Raw genomic sequence first — 18,723 nt, forward strand, 5'->3', positions numbered from 1 at the left:
GATGTAGGTACAAACGGCAAACATGCCAAGACTTTTTATTTGCTTGGTAAATGAATAAACAGTCGGCCAGAGCCCCTCAAAGTGCAGCTGTGCAGGGGTTGTGGATACCTTGTAGGTTCTATATTTGGAAATGTACTCTGTGCTCTGTCTCCCCTCTTTTTTTGGGGGAGGTCCAGTCGTGGGGCCTGAACTCTGGGCCTGGGCGCTGTCCCTCAGCTCTTCAGCTCAAGGCTAGTGCTCTACCACTTGAGCCACAGTGCCACTTCAGGCTTTTTTCTTTTTGCTTATGTGGTGCTGAGGAATCGAACCCAGGGCCTCAGGCATGCAAGGCAAGTGCTTTAACCACTGAGCCACCTTCCCAGCCCTGTCTCCCCTCTTTTCTTCCAGGGGACAGTTTGCAACCTGTTTCCCCTCCCCCTGCTTGGTACTGCAGGGACTTTGCCCTTGGACTTTGAAGAGTGGAGGTCATTGTGGCTGGCCCATCTTGAGACCTTGGCTGTGTCTCTGTGTTCCTGGCTTCAGCCCGGACCTCTCCCCCCCTCCCTCTCTCCTCTAGACCTGAGCATGCAGAGTTCCGAGGGTGGATCCGATTCGCCAGCATCCGTAGCCTTGCGCCCAGCGGCAGCTGCCCAGCCTGTGCCAGCGTCCCCACAGGTAACCCTGCTCTCACCCTTGCTGTGTGACACAGCCCCTCACCAGAGGGCATGCGCACACCAGCGTGTGCCGACAGCACATGTTCAACACGGGGGGTGGCAGGTGTCCTGCCAAGGCTGGCCATAGTGAGCCACGTGTGTGTCTGTCTGTCCATCCATCTGTCTGCAGCGCTCCTCTGTCGGCTCTGGGTCTCCCTAAGGCAGTCATGTGTAGGTGGAGTGTGCCCAGTGCAGTGCCAACCTCTGCAAGTCTAACTGTGCGTCCTTCCTTCCAGAGGGTGCTGGTCCAGGCTGTGGGCTCAGCGCCCAAGGGCACCCCGATGCAGCCCCTCACCCTGCCCAGAGTTCAGCTCGTGCCGCAGCAGGTAATCCACAGCACCTCCTCCCTAGCGCTCTGCCCTTGTTATCCTAGAATGTTCTGGAACGTTTTCATCATTGACTGCAGATAGTTGTGCTGCATGCCCCAAAAGACCTTGGGGTTGCTCCCTCAGTGGGGGCAGCCGAGGGGAGATGGAAAGCCAGACTGCATTGTGTGGGTTCACCTGCCGGGTCCCCACACACCACAGGTGGTCAGTGGGGTCACCCAGGGCTCTCCAGCCCACAGCTGATCCTGTCAAGAAAAGGCCAGAATTGGCTTCGTGGGCCTCAGTGGCTGGACACAAATGCTCAGCCCTGAATTGTTGAGCCAAAGTGGCTATAATGAATGACACACAAGGAAGAGGCGTGGCTGTGCCAATAAAACTTTATTTACAAAACACAGGTTGAGCTAGATTCAGCTCCCCAGGTGGTTTGTCAGGTTTCTGTTCCAGAGCCCATTGGTAGGCCATTGGTGTTCCTGGGTGTCTGAGACCTTGGGACTGGCACAAGTAGAGCCTTGCAGACCCTGAAGGAAACAGGCTCCCAGCAGGCCCTTCGAGGCAGGCCCATTGCGGTCTCCAGGAGTGGACTCATCTCTGCCAAGGCCCCTCCCCACAGACGCCATGGACCGTATGTGATGCTAGGAGTTTCCCTGCACCCTCTCACCCCCACTTCCGCCATCCTGCCCTCACCAGCACAGATTAAGGGTGCCAACCTCACGTCCCTGGGCATGACTGCAGAAGCCAGCCAGGGCTCACCTCAGCAAAACGGGGGGTCCAGACAGCTGTCTGCCTCCGGGCCTGCTGGGATACGGCATTTTTAATTTTGTTTGTAAACTCAGGGCTGTGCATTTGCCAGGCTGGTCCTCTCTTACTTGAGCCACGCCCCCTGCCCCTAGTTCTTTATCGTTACTTTCCAAACAGGTTCTTGCATTTGGGGCCAGGGGCATGGTCCTCCTGTCTCAGCCTCTTGCGAAGCTGGGTGGGCAGGTGAACCACTGTGCTCAAGTTATTGATTGGAAAGAGGTCTGACTTCTTTCCCTGGCCGGTCCTTCAACTCTCCACTTTCCCTGGGGTGACAGGTGTGAGCCACCACACCTGGTAGAAAATGGCATCTTCCCATGGCTGCCTTCCCTGGGTCTTCTTCCTTAGTGGGCTGGGGAAGGGGTGGAAGGATGGAGCTGGATGGCTGGGTTTGCAAAAGCCAGCAGGGGGTGTTTCCGCCTGGTGATGTAGGACTGACAAGCAGCCCCTCTGTGCCCACCATGTCCCTGCAGGTGCAGCACGTGTACCCGGCACAGGTGCAGTACGTGGAAGGGGGGGACGCCGTCTACACCAATGGAGCCATGTATGTGTTCCCTGGGCCTCCTCCCCACAGAGCCCTCCCCTGCCACAGCCCGTGGGGCTGCGGCCTCCGGCCTTCCCACTTCCCGCTTCCGATCCCAACACTCCATATCCGGAAACATCACCCATTTCCCTTCCGCTCCCCCTGCCTCCACACAGCCTCCATGCAGCTGCCAGAACACATCTCCTATGGGATTTCTAGAATTTTCTGGGTCTTATTTTGTGTGGATTTTAGACAGTCTCACTGTGTAGCCTGGGCCTGGAATTGCAATCCTGCTTCAGTCCCCAATGGCTAGAATTATACCACCACACCCAGCCTACGGACTTCTAGAATGTTCTACTCTGTGGAGAAAATGATGTATACCTATGCAGCTTTTGTGGCTTGAGGTCCGAGGCCCTTGGCTCACCCACTGGCTTGCGTTTTGATATCTTGCACATCTGTTTGGAATTGGGGTGTGTGCACACGTGGGCATACACGCGCATGTGTGTCCAGTTCCGTGCATTTCTTCCCTCACGTAGATTGCTGCTGCCATGACAGACCTGTATCTGTCATCACCTCACGCGCCGCAAGCACGTGTGCACGCAGGCATGCGTGTAGGCACGCAGCTGCTCAGACTCGCCCCCGGTTGCTTTCTGTGGGTCAGCTGTGGCCCCAGATGTCTTCAGCAGCTGGCATTGAACTTGGCCCATGTCTGGGGCAAAGCTCCACAGTGACTTCTCTCTTTCCTATAGACGAACAGCCTACGCCTACAACCCCGAGCCTCAGATGTACGCCCCCAGCAGCGCAGCTTCTTATTTTGAGGCCCCAGGTGGTGCCCAGGTGACGGTGGCAGCCTCGTCCCCACCAGCTGTCCCCTCCCACAGCATGGTGGGCATCACCATGGATGTTGGGGGGAGCCCCATTGTGTCCAGCGCGGGAGCCTACCTCATCCACGGGGGGATGGACGGCACAAGACACTCCCTGGCCCACACTGCCCGGTCCTCGCCAGCCACGGTATGTACAAAGGCCCTGGGGCCACACGGGTAGAACCATGCTAGACTTACAGCAGCAACAGGCTGGTGAGTAGGAGGCTGCCTTGGATCGGAGTCCTACCAGCCACAGCAGGCTATGGGATCCGAGGCACAATCACCAGATTCCTAGCCTCAGTTTGCCCTTGATGAAAAGAGATTACCTTAGTACCTCTAATCACTATGGTATCATCATCACTACCCTTGTCCTGAAGATGGCAGCCCGTCCACCTGTGGGAAGACTAGCCTGAGCCAGACCAGAGGGCAGGGCCTTCCAGAACAAGCTGCACGATTTCTGCCCTGCCCTGCCCTGCTCGGGTTGAGTTGTGTTTGAGCAATGCACACAGGAGTGAACTTGATCTCTTAAGTGTGCAGCCTCCTGTAACCCCCTTGTCATCGATCGATCGATCGATCTGCACATGGCACAGCACCCTGCAGGCTCCCTATTTCTTGGCAATTGGGACCTCCCCTTGGCCAGCCCCACACTGCTGACCATTTGTTGTGGGTCACCATAGTGGGCCTGGCTTGTGCCTGTCATACCCGCAGAAGCCTTGGGAGCTGGCTCCTTTGCCCCGTGGTGCCCATGAGATTCCATCACTCGATGGCAGGAACCTGGAGTTGGTTCTGCTTGCCCCTGAATACTATTCCATACCCAGTAACCTGTGTGCCAGCCCAGCCCAGCCCACGGACACTGGCCACAGACACCGCCCTCCTCGGGGGCTGGCTGCCATGGCGCGTGTCTGACTCTCTGAACCCAGCAGCGCCAGGGCCCCTGCTGCCCCCTTTCCTCACCAGCACTAGGTATTATTGACCTTTTATTTAGTTCCTGCTGACAGGTGTGGCTGGAACCTCACTGTCACCCCGTTCTGCGGGCTCTCCACCCTCATGTAGGGCCGATGCTCTGAAATGCATGTGCATTTTGTAGATGTGCTGCGGTGGTAGGCAGAGGAGGCTATGTGCTTACCTTTAACAGGGTCGATCGTTTTCTTATAGTTGGAGAGGAATTAAGAAGTCTTTTTTTTTTTTTAATGTCTGTCCTGGGGTTTGAATTCAGGGCCTGGGTGCTGTCCTTGAGTTGCTGTTGTTGTTTGAGCAAGGCTAGACCTCTACCACTTGAGCCACAGCTCCATTTCTGCTTTTTATTTTTGTTTTTGTTTCTTGGAGATAAAAGTCTCATCAATTTTCCTTTCTCACCTGGCTTTTGAATTGCTGTCCTCAGATCTCAGCCTCCTGAGTGGCTGGGATTACAGGTGTGAACCACTGGTGCCCAACTTGAGAAGTCTTTATCCTGTATACTATACCCTGACGGATGAGAGATCTGCAGACATTTGTGTCTTTGCATTTTCTGACTTTTTTTGTCAGTCATGGGCTTGAACTCTGGGCCTGGGCACTATCTCTGAACTCTTCAGCTCAAGGCTAGCACTCTACCACTTGAGCCACAGAGCCACTTCTAGTTTTCTGGTGGTTAATTGGAGATAAGGGTTTCATGGACATTCCTACCTGGGCTGGCTTTGAACTGCGATCCTCAGATCTCATCCTCCTAAGTAGCTAGAATTGTAAGCATGAGCCACTGGCATCCAGCTTCTCTGACTTTTGATGTGATTTCTTGAACTCTGAACATCTGCATGTTGTCAGGATTTTCTGCTGTTGTCTCTGAAAAGCTTGTAGCTCTACATTTTGCACTTTATCTGCTTTTTATATGATGAACAGCAAACATTATTACTATTTTTTTTTTTACTATGGAACTCAGTTGTTGGGGCCTCATTTGCTTAAACACAAACAAGAAACCTGTATTTTGTCCAGCATGAACGGGTCTGGGTGAGGGAATCCTGTTGACCCATTTCTGGTTTTTGCCTGTGGCATATAGTGTAAACTCAAGCTTTATAGAACTTGAGGTAGATCAAATGCTTCCTCCCCGTTTACTCTTCAGAACTGTATTGGGTGTTCTCAGAAATGTAAAGTTTCTCTGTGAGTTTTAGATCAACTTGTATCTGCCAAAAAAAAAAACCAAACCCCTCATTCTGGGATTTTGACTGAATTGCCTTCACTCTGCAGGTCAGTCTGTGGAGAACTGACATTTCTATTACGTTGTTGCCAGTCCATGAACATGGTATGCTTTCTTGGAGTGTTGACATCATCTTTGGTTTCATTTGTCAGGAGGCTGTCCCTTTCCACAGGTCCTGGACATGTTCTGTTGTATTTCTTCCTGGGCATCTCATCGTTTTTGAACCATTGTAATGGTATTGGATTTGTACTTCAGTCTCTAGATGCTTTGTGGTAGGACCTAAACGTACTGTGGATGTGTGTCAGCCTCCCTTCCTGCAGCCTTCCTGATTGCACTTTTACAGCCCATTATCTGCAGCTGGAGCAGCTTTGCCCCTTCCTTTTTCTTTCTCCTCATCTTGCTATGGTGGGCTTCCAGCATGGCAGTGAGTAGATGCTGCGGGGGTGAGTGTCCTGGCCTCGCCCAGAGTCCCCGGTGGAGGAGGCCCCTCTGCCTCTGTCCTCCTGTCTTTTTCATGAACAGATGTTTCATTTGCCGAGCTTTTCCTCAGGAATACAATGGCATGTGAATAGCACAAACTACATTGATGACCTCACTTAGATGACCTCTTCTCACATGGACCAAGGCTAACCTGAACTAGGAGGGGACAGTTGAGCCTCATGTCTATTCCTTGGTCATCAGAAGAAGAATGACATCAGAGAGAACTCTTGAGTCTTGCTCCTCTCTCTGTCTGTCTGTCTGTCTGTCTGTCTGTCTGTCTGTCTGTCTGTCTGTCTCTCTCTCTCTCTCATTAGTCGTGGGGATAATCTGTGCCTGGGCACTATCCCTCAGCTCTTCAGCTCAAGGCGAATGTTCTACCACTTGAGCCACAGTGCCACTTCCAGTTTTCTGAGTGGTTTATTGGAGATAAGAGTCTCACAGACTTTCCTGCCCAGGTTGGCTTTGAACCGTGATCCTCAGACCTCGGCCTTCTGAGTAGCTAGGATTACAGGTGTGAGCCACGGGCTCCTGGCTTGCTCTTCTCTCTTATGCAATGTCCACAGTCACTCAGGCACCCAGCTTTGTGGACAGGCATTGAGACCTGTCTCCTGGGGAGAAGTGCCCCCAGGCACTTTTTTGAGATGTGATGTATAAGGCAGTGCTGTGGCTCTGTCCAAGGTGTGCTTAGTCCCAGCAGAGGCCACCCGCAGTGCACACCTTTGTTGAACACGACGCCTCCTTCAAGGCTGACTTGCTTTCCTGCACACAGCAGGTTGGCTTCTTCCCAGGGCAGTGACTTCACAGGGTCGGGTACACAGGAGTGACTAAGGAGCAGACCTGTGTCCTGGGCCTGCCTGTGAACTTGCTGCTCAGACACTGAGCTGCCCGTGACTGTACTGGGAAGGAAGAATGGAACAGTTCAGTCCATTTAGAACCAACGCTGCGTTGGGTCTCCTCCCCTGCTGAGTTCAGTGGGCAGCTGAGCCCAATGCTGACTTCCACAGCCTCCAAGGGTGTTCATTCTGCTGTCATCACAATTGTTTTTTCTAGTCCTGGGGCTTGAACTCTGGGCCTGGGCACTGTCCTTGAGCTCCTTTTGCTCAACACAAGCGCTCTACCATTTGAGCCACAGCACCACTTCTGTCTGGCTTTTTTGGTAGTTTACTGGAGATAAAAGTCTCATGGAGGGCTGGGAAGGTGGCTCAGTGGTAGAGCGCTCGCCTTGCATGCTCGAGGCCCTGGGTTTGATTCCTCAGCACCACATAAGCAAAAAGAAAAAAGCCGGAAGTGGCACTGTGGCTCAAGTGGTAGAGCGCTAGCCTTGAGCTGAAGAGCTGAGGGACAGTGCCCAGGACCAGAGTTCAGGCCCCATGACCAGAACCAAAAAAAAAAAAAAAGTCTCATGGACTTTCCTGCCTGGGCTGGCTTTGAATTGTGATCCCCAGATCTCAGCCTCCTGAGTAGCTAGGATGACAGGCGTGAGCCACTGGAGCCCGGCTCATCACAACTACTAAGCAAGCCTCTTTTGTTTTCCTTTTGGCAGTACTTGGATTTGAACTCCAGGCCTCACAGTTGTTAGGCAGACACTGCCACTTGAACCATACCTTGGCAGCTCACTCAGAACACTGTGTTAGGAAATCTAGTGCCTCCTTCCCAGTGTTGAAGTCCCCTAAGGCCAGGGACAGTGGAGAGAGCTCACCATTCTGTGGCAGGTGTGGCTCAGGACTGCTAGGTTCCAGCTCTGCTGATGCACTGAGACACACCCTGTGACGTCACGGCGCACGCTTGCCGGGGTCGTCAGAAACGGAGCCCTGTGCCAGAAGCAGCTGAGTGCCAGGCCCTCCTGCACCCACACACACCAGGACAGGGCACGTGGCAAGTAGAGCTGTGTCTCAAGTGGTAGAGCGTTAGTCTTGAGCCCAAAAGCTGAGGGGCGGTGCCCAGGCCCAGAGTTCAAGCCCCAGGACTGGCAAAAAAAACAACAACCCACAAACGACAACAACTAAAATTGTTGCCCCTGATGAACAGGAGACACGAAGCAACTGATACAGGAAATAAATGCAAACATACATGTGTAATCCTGAAGTGTGGGGTGATCACCCGGGATGGAAACAGGGCATGTAACACTGTGCAAAAGACAATTTCAAATAAAAAAATGTAACTCCAGCCCAATAGACAAATTCAAATGTGAGGCATCTTTAAATGTGAAGCACTAACCCGACCCATGAAGATCCTTTGCATTGGAACAGAGAGAAATCAAGTTGGGAGACTCAGCCCCAGGCTCAGGAGATGGCTCCGCAGCGCCCTCTGCTGGGAACACCTGGGCACTGTGCCTCCAGCCAGACTCCAGGGCCTGGGGAGGAGAGCGCCTTGGTGCTTTCCATATGCCCTCTTGTCCATGAGGAATCGTGAAAGCACTGGAGGTGTGGCTCTAGTGGCAGAGCACCTTCCTCATAAGCAAATGACCCTCAGTTCACTGTGGATCAAAGTCACTTTCTGCAGTGAACCTGGACAGCCCTGCTGGAACCAATAACCATGGGTTCCTGAAGAGGATACAGATACCAACTGAGTTGTATATTCTTTGCCATGCCCCGTCCTCACTCAGTGCCTTTCCAGGGCTCCACAGGGTCTTAAGGGCATTTTCCAAACAGCTCGGAGCTGGTGTTGGTAATCGTGTCACTAAACAGAGTGGAGGTGGTGGGGAGAGCCTCCCCCCTGCGCAGACCAGGCAGAGGAGCGGGGACCCCAGGACAACACCAGCATTCACTGAGAACTCTCCCAGCCAGATGCCTGTCATCCCAGCCCTTGGAAACGGAGGCAGGAAGATCAGGAGTGCTATTATCAGCCTGAGTTCTACAAGGAGACCCTGTCAGAAAGGAAGTGGGGAAGACCCACACTGGTGGCTCACACCTATAATCCTAGCTGCTCGGGAGGCTGAGAGACAGAGGATCATGGCTCAACATCAGCAAGAAAGGCATGAGACGCTTATCTCCAATTAACTACCAAAAAGCTGGAAGTAGAGCTGTGGCTCAAGTGGTAGAGTGCCAGCCTTGCGTGCAAAGGCTCAGGGACAGCACCCAGGCCCTGTGTTCAAGCCTCAGAACCAGCACAAATAAAAAAGAAGCAGGGAGAGGGAGGGAAGGAGGCACGCAGGCAAAAAGCAACATATCTCAGCGAAAGTGGCTGGTGGCGTGGTTTAGGCCCTGAGATCAAACACCAATACCACTGAGAAAGACAGAGACAGGAACTACAATGTTCAGTGCACCGGCAGTGTTGTTCCCCGTGGCCCGCCCTTCCCTCCCTGCAATCTGCCCTCTGACTCCGTGGATTTGCCTGTGCCCATGAAAGGACCCCACGCATGGTGGGGTCATCCATGTCTGGCATCTTTCATGAGCACCGTGTTTTCAGGGTACACTCACGCTAAGACCTCTGGCATAACGGCACTGTTTTGGCAGCTAAATTCTTGCCCCATCTGGGTGAGCTGCATGGACATGTTGATTGACAGGTGGGGATTCCCTCACCCTCAGACCTCCAGGGGTTCTGATGAGAAATTAGCTGTTAGTCGTATTGGGGTCCCGCGTCCACAATAAGTCCCCTCCCCTGACACCTTCACAGCTCCCTCCCTCCCTCCTCCCTCCCTCTCCCTGTCTGTGGGTTTCTTTGTGCGCATATTTGTGTGAGCGCTGTGGAGATTTTGGGATGTGTAGGTTCATGTCTTTCATCCCACCTGGGCAGTTTTCATCCTTTCTACATCAAGCAGACTCTTGCTGGAAGTCTCCATGTCTGATAAGACGCGATTCTTCTGCCATCGGGCCCTCCACCGTGACTTCCCTCCTGTGACGTAATCAACCAGTGGCTCTCAGCTCTGCGTCCCAAGTTCCATGTCTCAGCCTCCCTGGGCTGCAGCTCGCTTGCCTCCTTTGTGTCTGTGTATTTGCCTGGTCCCCGGTCATTCCTCTATGGAAAACCACCTGTCCTCGGAACTGGAAGGAGTCCCCCCCTCCCCCCCCCACCCTGAGTCGTTACTGCCTCAGCCTCCCCCTAGTCACGCGGTTGCTGGCCTTGCCGGGCTCCATTTTTCAGTGTGTCTCCGCAAGCTGCAGTCTGGGCTGCTGCTTGGTTGTCAGAAGGTGTCGTCTCTGGTCAGCAGAGCTTATGTGCAGTCATGCCAAGTGGCCTGCCGGCCCGCCCCTGTGTGAGGCCCAGTGCTGCCCTGCCTCTCCACCATCCATGCCCCGGAGGCCTTGCTCGGGCTGGTGCTGTCGGCCTGGCCGCATCTTCGTGGGGGTGGGGTGGCAGTGCTGGGTTTGGACCAGGCCTCTCAATGGACAGGCAGGTGCTCCACCACCTCAGCCACTCCTCCGGCCCTTTTTACTTGGTTATTTTCATGTAGGGTCTCAATGCCCAGGCCGGCCTGGGCTGTGGTCATCCAACGTGGGCCTCCCGCATCACTGTGGATGACAGGCCGCACCCCCACACCCAGCCGTCAGTCAGGAGTCTCAGGGACCCCTGTGCCGAGGCTGGCCTTGAACCAGAATCCCCTGCTTCCTGCCCACCCTCCCCCGCCCCCCCCCCCCCCGCCCCTGAAGCTAGTAGCACCCACTTGACCCTCTCACCTGGCTCAGCTGAGCTTTAAGGCACTAGGAGCCATCATGTGTTGATGTGTCAAGCGAAAACATCCACAGGGATCGGAACCAGACCCTGGCCTTTCCCAGCTGGGCAGCCTGGGTTTCCACATAACAGATCGACACAGAAGCAGCTCCGGGCTGACCACCGCTAAGCAGCCTGGGAGCCTGGGAGATGCGGTGTTCCACCCTGCCCATTGCTAATCTTCACCTGCGAAGGGTTCACTGTTGAAAGTGGGTAATGGTAATGCTCATTTTTCCAGTGTAGGAAATACTGCTAGATTCTCTCTCTCTCTCTCTCTCTCCCTCCCTCCCTCCCACCTTTTCTCCCTCCCCCCTCTCTTTCTCTCCCTTTCCTTTCTCCCTCTCTCTCTTTGTGCCAGACTTGGGGCTTGAATGTAGAATTCAGGGCCTGAGTGCTGTCCCTGAGGTTTTTGGGCTCAAGGTTAGCCACTTGAGCCACAGCTCCCCTTCTGGTTTTCTAGTGGATCACTGGAGATAAGAGTCTCATGGACTTTCCTGCTCGGGCTGGCTTTGAACTGTGATCCTCAGATCTCAGCCTCCTGAGTAGCTAGGATTGTAGGCATGAGCCACCAGCGTCCAGCAAATCTAACTCTTAAACACACAAGCCCTATAGAAGCCTGTTGTAAGCAAATTAAAACACACACACACACACACACACACTCTGCAATAGTATGAAGGAGCCACTAGAGGGAACATGCAGGTGTCTTGGCAGCCATATAGGACTGGGCGCTCCTCTCCTGTGCCGAGACCTGCCACCACCTCACCTCCTTCTTGCCACCAAGTCCTCAGCCCTTTCCTCCAGGAAGCCCTCCATGCCTCCCACTGCCTCTTCCCAGGATCCTTCCTGTCTTCTGCTATCCACAGTTCACAAGTGGCTGGGCTGGGGTCTTGGTGATTGTGTGTGTCCTCAGGCTCCCATGGCCGGGTCTGTGCTTTTCACCTCGGTATTTTCCTGAGTATTTGCCCAAGGTTTTGCACAGGGGAACCTCAATGACCAAATATGCTCAGCTTCGGGTACCTGGCTGTCCTGAGCATCACCTAGTATAGGGCAGGGAGATGCACAGTGCTCAGGGCTCTGGCTTTGCGAATGCTAGGGGTTTCCATAGCAACCACAGGTTGGTCTGTTCCTCACACATCCATGCGCATGCCCATTAACCTGTTAAGTCGCCACACCGAGTCTGCCGGTGGGGCTGGCTTCGGCCTCCCGCACTGCGCCCAGCCGCGCACGCATGCTTGCTTCCTCAGCACTCGTCGATATGTGGATATTAACAAGAACAACCTTGGCTGACGCTAACCATCTGATTTCCTTTTTTCCTTTTCCACTTTCTGTTATGTTGCGGCACACATGTTCTTTAGCTTGAAATGGCGATTGAAAACCTCCAAAAAAGCGAAGGAATCACACCACACAAAAGCGGCTTACTCAACAGCCATGTAAGTGCCCATCTGACCTATGCCCAGCTCACCCAGCCCCGCCCCAGCAAGCCAGAGCCAGTGAGGGCTGAGGGCGTGGCCACGCGTAGTGAAGGTCAGAAAGGAGATGTTCCAATCAGCGCCCACAAGGGGGGGGAAAAACAACTAGAAAAACTGACATTAGCTGCAGGAGATTTCATTCCCCTGCCTTGCCTGCCGCTAGTAGGACGCAGTGACTACAGGAGGTAGTGACTGCCCGGACCCAGGACAGCCATGTGGCTCGTTAGCCCTACACACACACCCCCATGTCCCTTCTCTGGACACTGTCCATCCAGCCCCGCCTACACCTGCAATGTGGTGAGCATTTCTCTTTTGTTCTTTTGGACTGCCATGTGGTCTGGGCTGGCCTGGAGCTCAGAGTGCTCCCGAGTGCTGGGATTACAGGCAGTTGCAACCAGGCCCAGCTAGGGTTGGACAGTTGAACTACTGAAGCTAGAATGTGCTGTAGCAGTTGAGCAGGTCCCAGGTACTCTCCCGAGAGTTCTATCAAAGAGAAAGTGCCCCATTTGGTTACACCCCATACCCAGCTGACCCCAAGATCTCGTTGCTGGTCAAGGTTCAAAATAGGACATTTTTTGATGCTGGGAGCAGAAACCGATCTAGGGAAAATGTCTAGAAATTTGGACTGGGTGCAGATGTGGCCAGTTGCTTGAGACAGCACTTGGCCAGGACCCTAGGAAGCAAAGGAGAAAATAATCCTTTCCCTGGGGATTCAAAGCAAAACGAAGGTCCCCCTTCCCCTGGTACCCAGCCTCTAGGAGAGTGGGGTATATCTTGGAGGGACGCGGGGTCAGTGTGTGCCTGGGGGAGAGGGGCCCCCACTCCCACCATCCCCCACTGTGTGGGAAAGCTCACAGCCTTTGCCTTCCACAAGTCAGCCACCCTGCAGGCCGCAGACATCTGTGAACAAGCCGCTGAGCTAATACCATCTCTGGCCTGCCTCCCTCCTCACCCACATTCCCTGCATTGACTGTTCTAGAACGGGGGGGGGGGGGGGGGGGAGGTCCTACCTGCTTCTCACTGAAGCAAAGAAAGGATAGAGCTTTCTAGAAAGTGTCACATACACGGGGCAAAATCTAAAGTGGATTTGGTGTTGGCAAATGGGAGTCAGATGAGGAAGAGAGTGTGGCCTGCTAATGGCAGGCTGGCAGCCCCCCCCCCCCCCCCACCGCCCTCATTCTGATATGTGGCCCTGAGACCTTGCCACTTGTCCAAGGCTGGCTGGCACTGCATGGCAGCCAGGGAGGCCGGGGACAGGGCCGCCGACCACTCCAGGAGGGGGGATGGACCACACTGTATTCAGATTAGCTCACACTTGTCTTTCAAACTGAGACAGAAATGATCAGCCACCAGCTGGTGGCCTGCTGTGAAGGCTGGGCAGTTCCCTGTGCTGGCACATGCTGAGCTCCGCTCCCTGTGGTTCTCCACTTCTCCCTCCTCTCTGGGCACTGTTGGGTGGCCACTCTTCCACCAGCTCCTTAGGGAGGAGCGCCCCTCTTGCTTTGAGCACTTAGCTCCACTTTCCATTCTGTACATTTTATGTCCACTCTGGGGTCTGCCATGACAGAGGTCAGTTCTGGAAATCAGGAGATTTTGTCTGTCTTACTTATAGTTGCCAGCCCCACCTGTGTCAGGGGCTGACATGGGCCAACTCTCCTTAAGTGAGCGATAATCGTGGGTGGATGGATTAGTGGATGGATGGGTGGACAGATAGATGGATGAATGGATGGATGGACAGATAGATGGATGGGTGGGTGGTAGATGGGTGGATGGATGGATGGTGGGTGGGTCAATGGGTGGATGGATTGGTGGATAGAGGGCAGGTGGATGGATGGGTAGGTGGATGGGTATGTGAATGAGTGGGTAGATAGATGGATGGATGGGTGATAGATGGGTGGATGGATTAGTGGATGGATGGAGTGGATGGACGGGTGGATGGATGGGTAGGTGGATGAGCAGGTAGATGGATATGTGGATGAGTGGGTAGGTGGATGGATGGGTGGTAGATGGATGGATGTGTGGATGGATGGTGGATGAGCAGGTGGATAGAAGGATGGAAAGCAAGGTGTCCAAAGTGTGATTGTCAATCCAGAGCAAGCACTGGGGGCTCCGAAGAGCTACTGAAGCTGCTAGTGTGCATCTCAGACAGGCTTCCGCCACCACCAGCCAGTTGGGGTGGGCCAGTGTCAGGCAGGTGGTCCTCAGATGCAGCATGAGCCCCGCAAGCCCTGTGGTGATGCCGGGTGGTCAGCGCTGGCCATGTCACTCCAGTGTGTAGCAGGGCATGGTGATGCTGGATGGATGGTGTGGGTCATTCGCCCTGGTATGTGGCAGGGCACGGTGACACCGGGTGGGTGGCATTGGCCATGTCCCCAGTGTGTGGCAGGGCACAGGAACTCTTGCCTGTGCAGCGCTTGAAGAGATTCGTCCCCTCCATGTGTCCCATTGCTAAGCAACGCCAGCTTAGAAAGAACGAGGTCAGGCATGTGGACAGAAGTCATATGTGGGGGCTGGGAAGGTCTCTCACTGGTAGAGCGCTTGCCTTGCATGTATGAGGCCCTGGGTTCAATTCCTCAGCACCACAGAAGCAGAAAAATCTGGAAATGGGGCTGTGGTTCAAGTGGTAGAGTGCTAGCCTTGAGCTGAAGAGCTGAGGGACAGCGCCCAGGCCCAGAGTTCAGGTCTCACGATTAACAATTAAAAAAAAGAAGTCGTGGGGCTGGGAAGGTGGCTCAGTGGTAGAGTGCTTGCCTTGCATGCCTCAGGCCCTGGGTTCGATTCCTAAGCACCACATAAGCAAAAAGGAAAAAGCCGGAAGTGGTGTTGTGGCTCAAGTGGTAGAGCGCTAGCCTTGAGCTGAAGAGCTGAGGGACAGCGCCCAGACCCAGAGTTCAGGCCCCACGACCGGACCCAAAAAAAAAAAAAAAGAAGAAGTCGTATGTGCCCAGGGGCTGGGCCACCAGCCAAGATCCCCTGGGAGGGGTAGGGTAGGGGTTACCCCTTAAAAAGGAAGACCTTGAGCCATTCCATGAAGAAGTACACCACATGGACCAAGAACATAGATTCTTGGAAACCACATTCTCCGCTGCTGTTATATCTTATGATAACTTAACAAACAACACAAATCAGCCCAGTGCTGGTGGCTCACACCTGTAATCCTAGCTAGTCAGGAGGCTGAGATCTGAGGATCACAGTTCAAAGCCAGCCCAGGCAGGAAAATCCTTGAGACTCTGTCTCTTATTGCTAAAAAGCTCAAAGTGAAGGTGTAGCTCAAGTTGTAGAGTACCAGCCTTGAGTGAAAAAGCCAAGTGAGAGCATGAGGCCTTCAGTTCAAGCCCCAGTGTGGAAGGAAGAAAGAAAGGGAAGGAGGGAGGAAGGAAGGGAGGGAGGGATAAATCCAAGCAGACATCCCCAAACCTTCTTGCATTCTCCATGCAATGGGCTCACACGGATGCATGTCTGCAAGAGACACCACTGGAGATTGGGGTGCAGAACAGAGGAGTCCCCCTTGTGCTGTGGAGCGGCTCTGGGCCATCTGGGAGTATAGAGGGCTGGCAGAGTCCTGGCGCTCACACAGTAGTCTGTAGGCAGTAGGATCAGGTTCCTGAGTGAAGCCAGTGCACATGCAGGGGATGGGGGGGGCGGGGGGAGGGGGGCGCAGGATGAGGTTCTCTGACCCAGAGGCCGGTGTCTCTCTGCTCAGCTCCAGTGGCTGCTGGACAACTACGAGACGGCGGAGGGTGTGAGCCTGCCGCGGAGCTCCCTGTACAACCACTACCTGCGCCACTGCCAGGAGCACAAGCTGGACCCCGTCAACGCCGCCTCCTTCGGGAAGCTCATCCGCTCCGTCTTCATGGGGCTGCGCACGCGCCGCCTGGGCACCAGGTGGGTGATGGCACCCCACTGCCTCCACCAGAGCCTCCTGGTGAACTCTGAGCTATCCCCACCAGGTGGCAGGCATAGCCATGGCCATGCTGGCTCCTTCATAAGTCCAGGATGGGACATGGGGGTCACCAGCTTTTCTTGTTATTCACCCGGAACTACATTCTTACAAGTACTCCTGCCTTGTGGCAGAGCCATAAAACACTTTTTTTTTTTTTTTGGTCAGTCCTGGGGTTTGAAATCAAGGCCTGGGCATTGTCCCTGAGCTTCTTTGGCTCAAGGCTAGGACTCTACCACTTGAGCCACAGCTCCACTTCTGGTTTTCTGGTGGTTTTTATTGGAGATAAGAGTCTCATGGACTTTGCTGCCCAGGCTAGCTTTGAGCTGCAATCCTCAGATCTCAGCCTCCTGGGTAGCTAGGATGACAGGCGTGAGCCACCTATGCCCGGCTAGAATGAACTTTTAAAAATATGAACACTCTTGGGGCTAGGAAGGTGGCTCAGTGGTAGAGCGCTTGCCTTGCATGCATGAGGCCCTGGGTTCGATTCCTCAGCACCACATAAGCAGAAAAAAGCTGGAAGTGGCGCTGTGGCTCAAGTGGTAGAGCACTAGCCTTGAGCTGAAGAGCTGAGGGACAGCGCCCAGGCCCAGAGTTCAGGCCCCACGACCGGACCCCCCCCAAAAAAAACACTCTCTTGGCTTTTTTTTTGTTTGTTTGTTCCTCAAGGCTGTGCTCTACCACTTGAGTAACTTCTAGCTTTTTTTCTGGTTAATTGGAAATAAGAGTTTCACCCAGGCTGGCTTTGAACTGGGATCCTCAGCTCTCCTCATTCCAAGTCCCCACAGTACACGGACCCAAAGCTGGCATAGAGTGTCCCCCTGATTTTATCTCTGCAGAACTTTGCAAGGTTTTGTTTGGAGTGTGGGGTGGGGGTGGGTGTGGGGGTGGGGTGTGCATGTGCATAAGCGTGCACACACACACACACACACACACACACACACACACACACACACACACACACACACACACACCAGTATTGGGGCTTGAACTCAGGGCCTCTCACGGCTGCTTGGCTTTTGTTTTTTTTCTTTCTCAAGGCTGGTGCTAAGCACTTGAGTCACAGCTCCACTTCCTGTGCTGCACTTGTCAGAGCCTTTATTGTATTAAAAGGCGGCACAGAGCTCCGCATGAAGGGCTTTGTGTGCAAAGGTCCCCCGTACACACTTCTCACAGGTTCGGCAAGTGCCAAACACCAAGCCAACACACAGGGCCAGGCGAGGTGGCCTGTCTTGTTCAGGATGCCCGCAGGGAGCCGACCTGCGGTGTTTGCCTTGCAGGGGCAACTCCAAGTACCACTACTGCGGGATCCGGCTGAAGCCCGACTCCCCGCTCAACCGGCTACAGGAGGACACGCAGTACATGGCCATGCGGCAGCAGCCCGTGCACCAGAAGCCCAGGTGGGTGCCTCCCCCGGAGTGGGGGCCTTCATCAGGTGACTAGGCTGCATCTTAAAAAAAAATCAGACAGACTGGTGGCTCACACCTGTAATCCCAGCCAATCAGAAAGCTGAGATTTGAGGATCAGGGCTCAAACAAAGCCATCCTGGGCAGGAAAAGTCCATGAGACTCTTGTCCCCAATAAACCAGCAAAAGAAGCCCAAAGTGGAGACATGGCTCAAGTGGGAGAGCGCCAGCCTTGAGCCAAAAAGCTCAGGGACAGTGTTCAGGCCCTGAGTTTGAGCCCCAGGACTAGCCCCCAAATAATTCTACACACTGCTTCCTGCTCGGTCTCAGCAAGGTGCATGCATTCCGTGCCCAGGTACCGGCCAGCCCAGAAGACAGACAGCCTGGGGGACAGCAGCTCCCACAGCAGCCTGCACAGCACTCCGGAGCAGGCCATGGCTACCCAGAGCCAGCACCACCAGCAGTACATAGGTGAGCCCTGGCTTCAGGTTAGACACACAGCAGCTTCTAGATGAACCTCCTTCAGGCATCTCAGAGCCTCTAGAATAATCAGCTGTGCCAAAAAATATTAGTGTTTGACTTGTCCATTAGAATAGTGAGGGCTGGGAAGGTGGCTCAGTTGTAGTGTGCTTGCCTAGCATGCATGAAGCCCTATGTTCGATTCCTCAGTACCACACACACAGAAAAAGCCGGAAGTGGAGCTGTGGCTCAAGTGGTAGAGCACTAGCCTTGAGCCAGAGAAGCTCAGGGACAGTGCCCGAATAGTGAATCAATGCAGTAAAAAAGAATGGGGAAGCCGGGCACCGGTGCCTCCCACCTGTATCCTAGCTCCTCAGGTGGCTGAGATCTGAGAACTACAGTTCAAAGCCAGCCCGAGCAGGAAAAAGTCCATGAGACTCTTATCTCCAATAAGCCAGCAGAAAACCAGAAGTGGTGCTGTGGCTCAAGTGGTAGAGTGCTCACCTTGAGCTGAAAAGCGCAGGGACAGTGCCCAAGCCCAGAGTTCAAGCCCCGTGTCTCTCTCTCTCTCTCTCTCTCTCTCTCTCTCTCTCTCTCTCTCTCTCTCACACACACACACACACACACACACACACACACACACACACACGAACGAAAGGAGAATGGATGTCTTCTGAGGCTGTCAATTGGGAGAGGAGGATGGAGCTCCATCTGGGGTTTTGGGGTTTTCCTCTTCGATGGCCCACAGCATGGAAGCTTTGCCCTGTTTCCTGAGTGCACTCAGGACCAGGTCAAAGGTCAGAGCCTTTCCCTGCACTGCGCAGGAAGGGGCTGCTGGCAGGTGCTCCTCAGGTGCTTGACAGCAACATGTGTTCTGTTTTTGTTATTTTTGTGCCCATCCTGGGCCTTGAACTCAGGGCCTGGGTGCTGAGCTGCTTTCTGCTCAAGGCTAG

At 54.1% G+C, this 18,723-nt stretch overlaps 1 protein-coding gene across 2 annotated transcripts in view; it reads left to right on the forward strand.

The window, feature by feature from the left end:
* Window positions 1-564: 564 nt before the first annotated feature.
* Rfx2 (regulatory factor X2) overlaps window positions 565-18,723 on the forward strand; it is a 28,050-nt gene continuing 9,891 nt past the window's right edge. The window contains exons 1-8 of one of the 2 annotated variants that reach the window (XM_042697197.1): window positions 565-654; window positions 929-1,018; window positions 2,287-2,357; window positions 3,086-3,347; window positions 11,852-11,926; window positions 15,669-15,850; window positions 17,186-17,305; window positions 17,667-17,782. In XM_042697197.1, coding sequence (XP_042553131.1) covers window positions 565-654; window positions 929-1,018; window positions 2,287-2,357; window positions 3,086-3,347; window positions 11,852-11,926; window positions 15,669-15,850; window positions 17,186-17,305; window positions 17,667-17,782 — 1,006 coding nt within the window. The remainder of the gene's footprint in view (window positions 655-928; window positions 1,019-2,286; window positions 2,358-3,085; window positions 3,348-11,851; window positions 11,927-15,668; window positions 15,851-17,185; window positions 17,306-17,666; window positions 17,783-18,723) is intronic. The other variant, XM_042697198.1, reaches the window with a different exon arrangement.

Source organism: Dipodomys spectabilis, unplaced genomic scaffold (genome assembly GCF_019054845.1).
Source record: "Dipodomys spectabilis isolate Male_0828 unplaced genomic scaffold, ASM1905484v1 ptg000215l, whole genome shotgun sequence".
NCBI lineage: Eukaryota > Metazoa > Chordata > Mammalia > Rodentia > Heteromyidae > Dipodomys > Dipodomys spectabilis.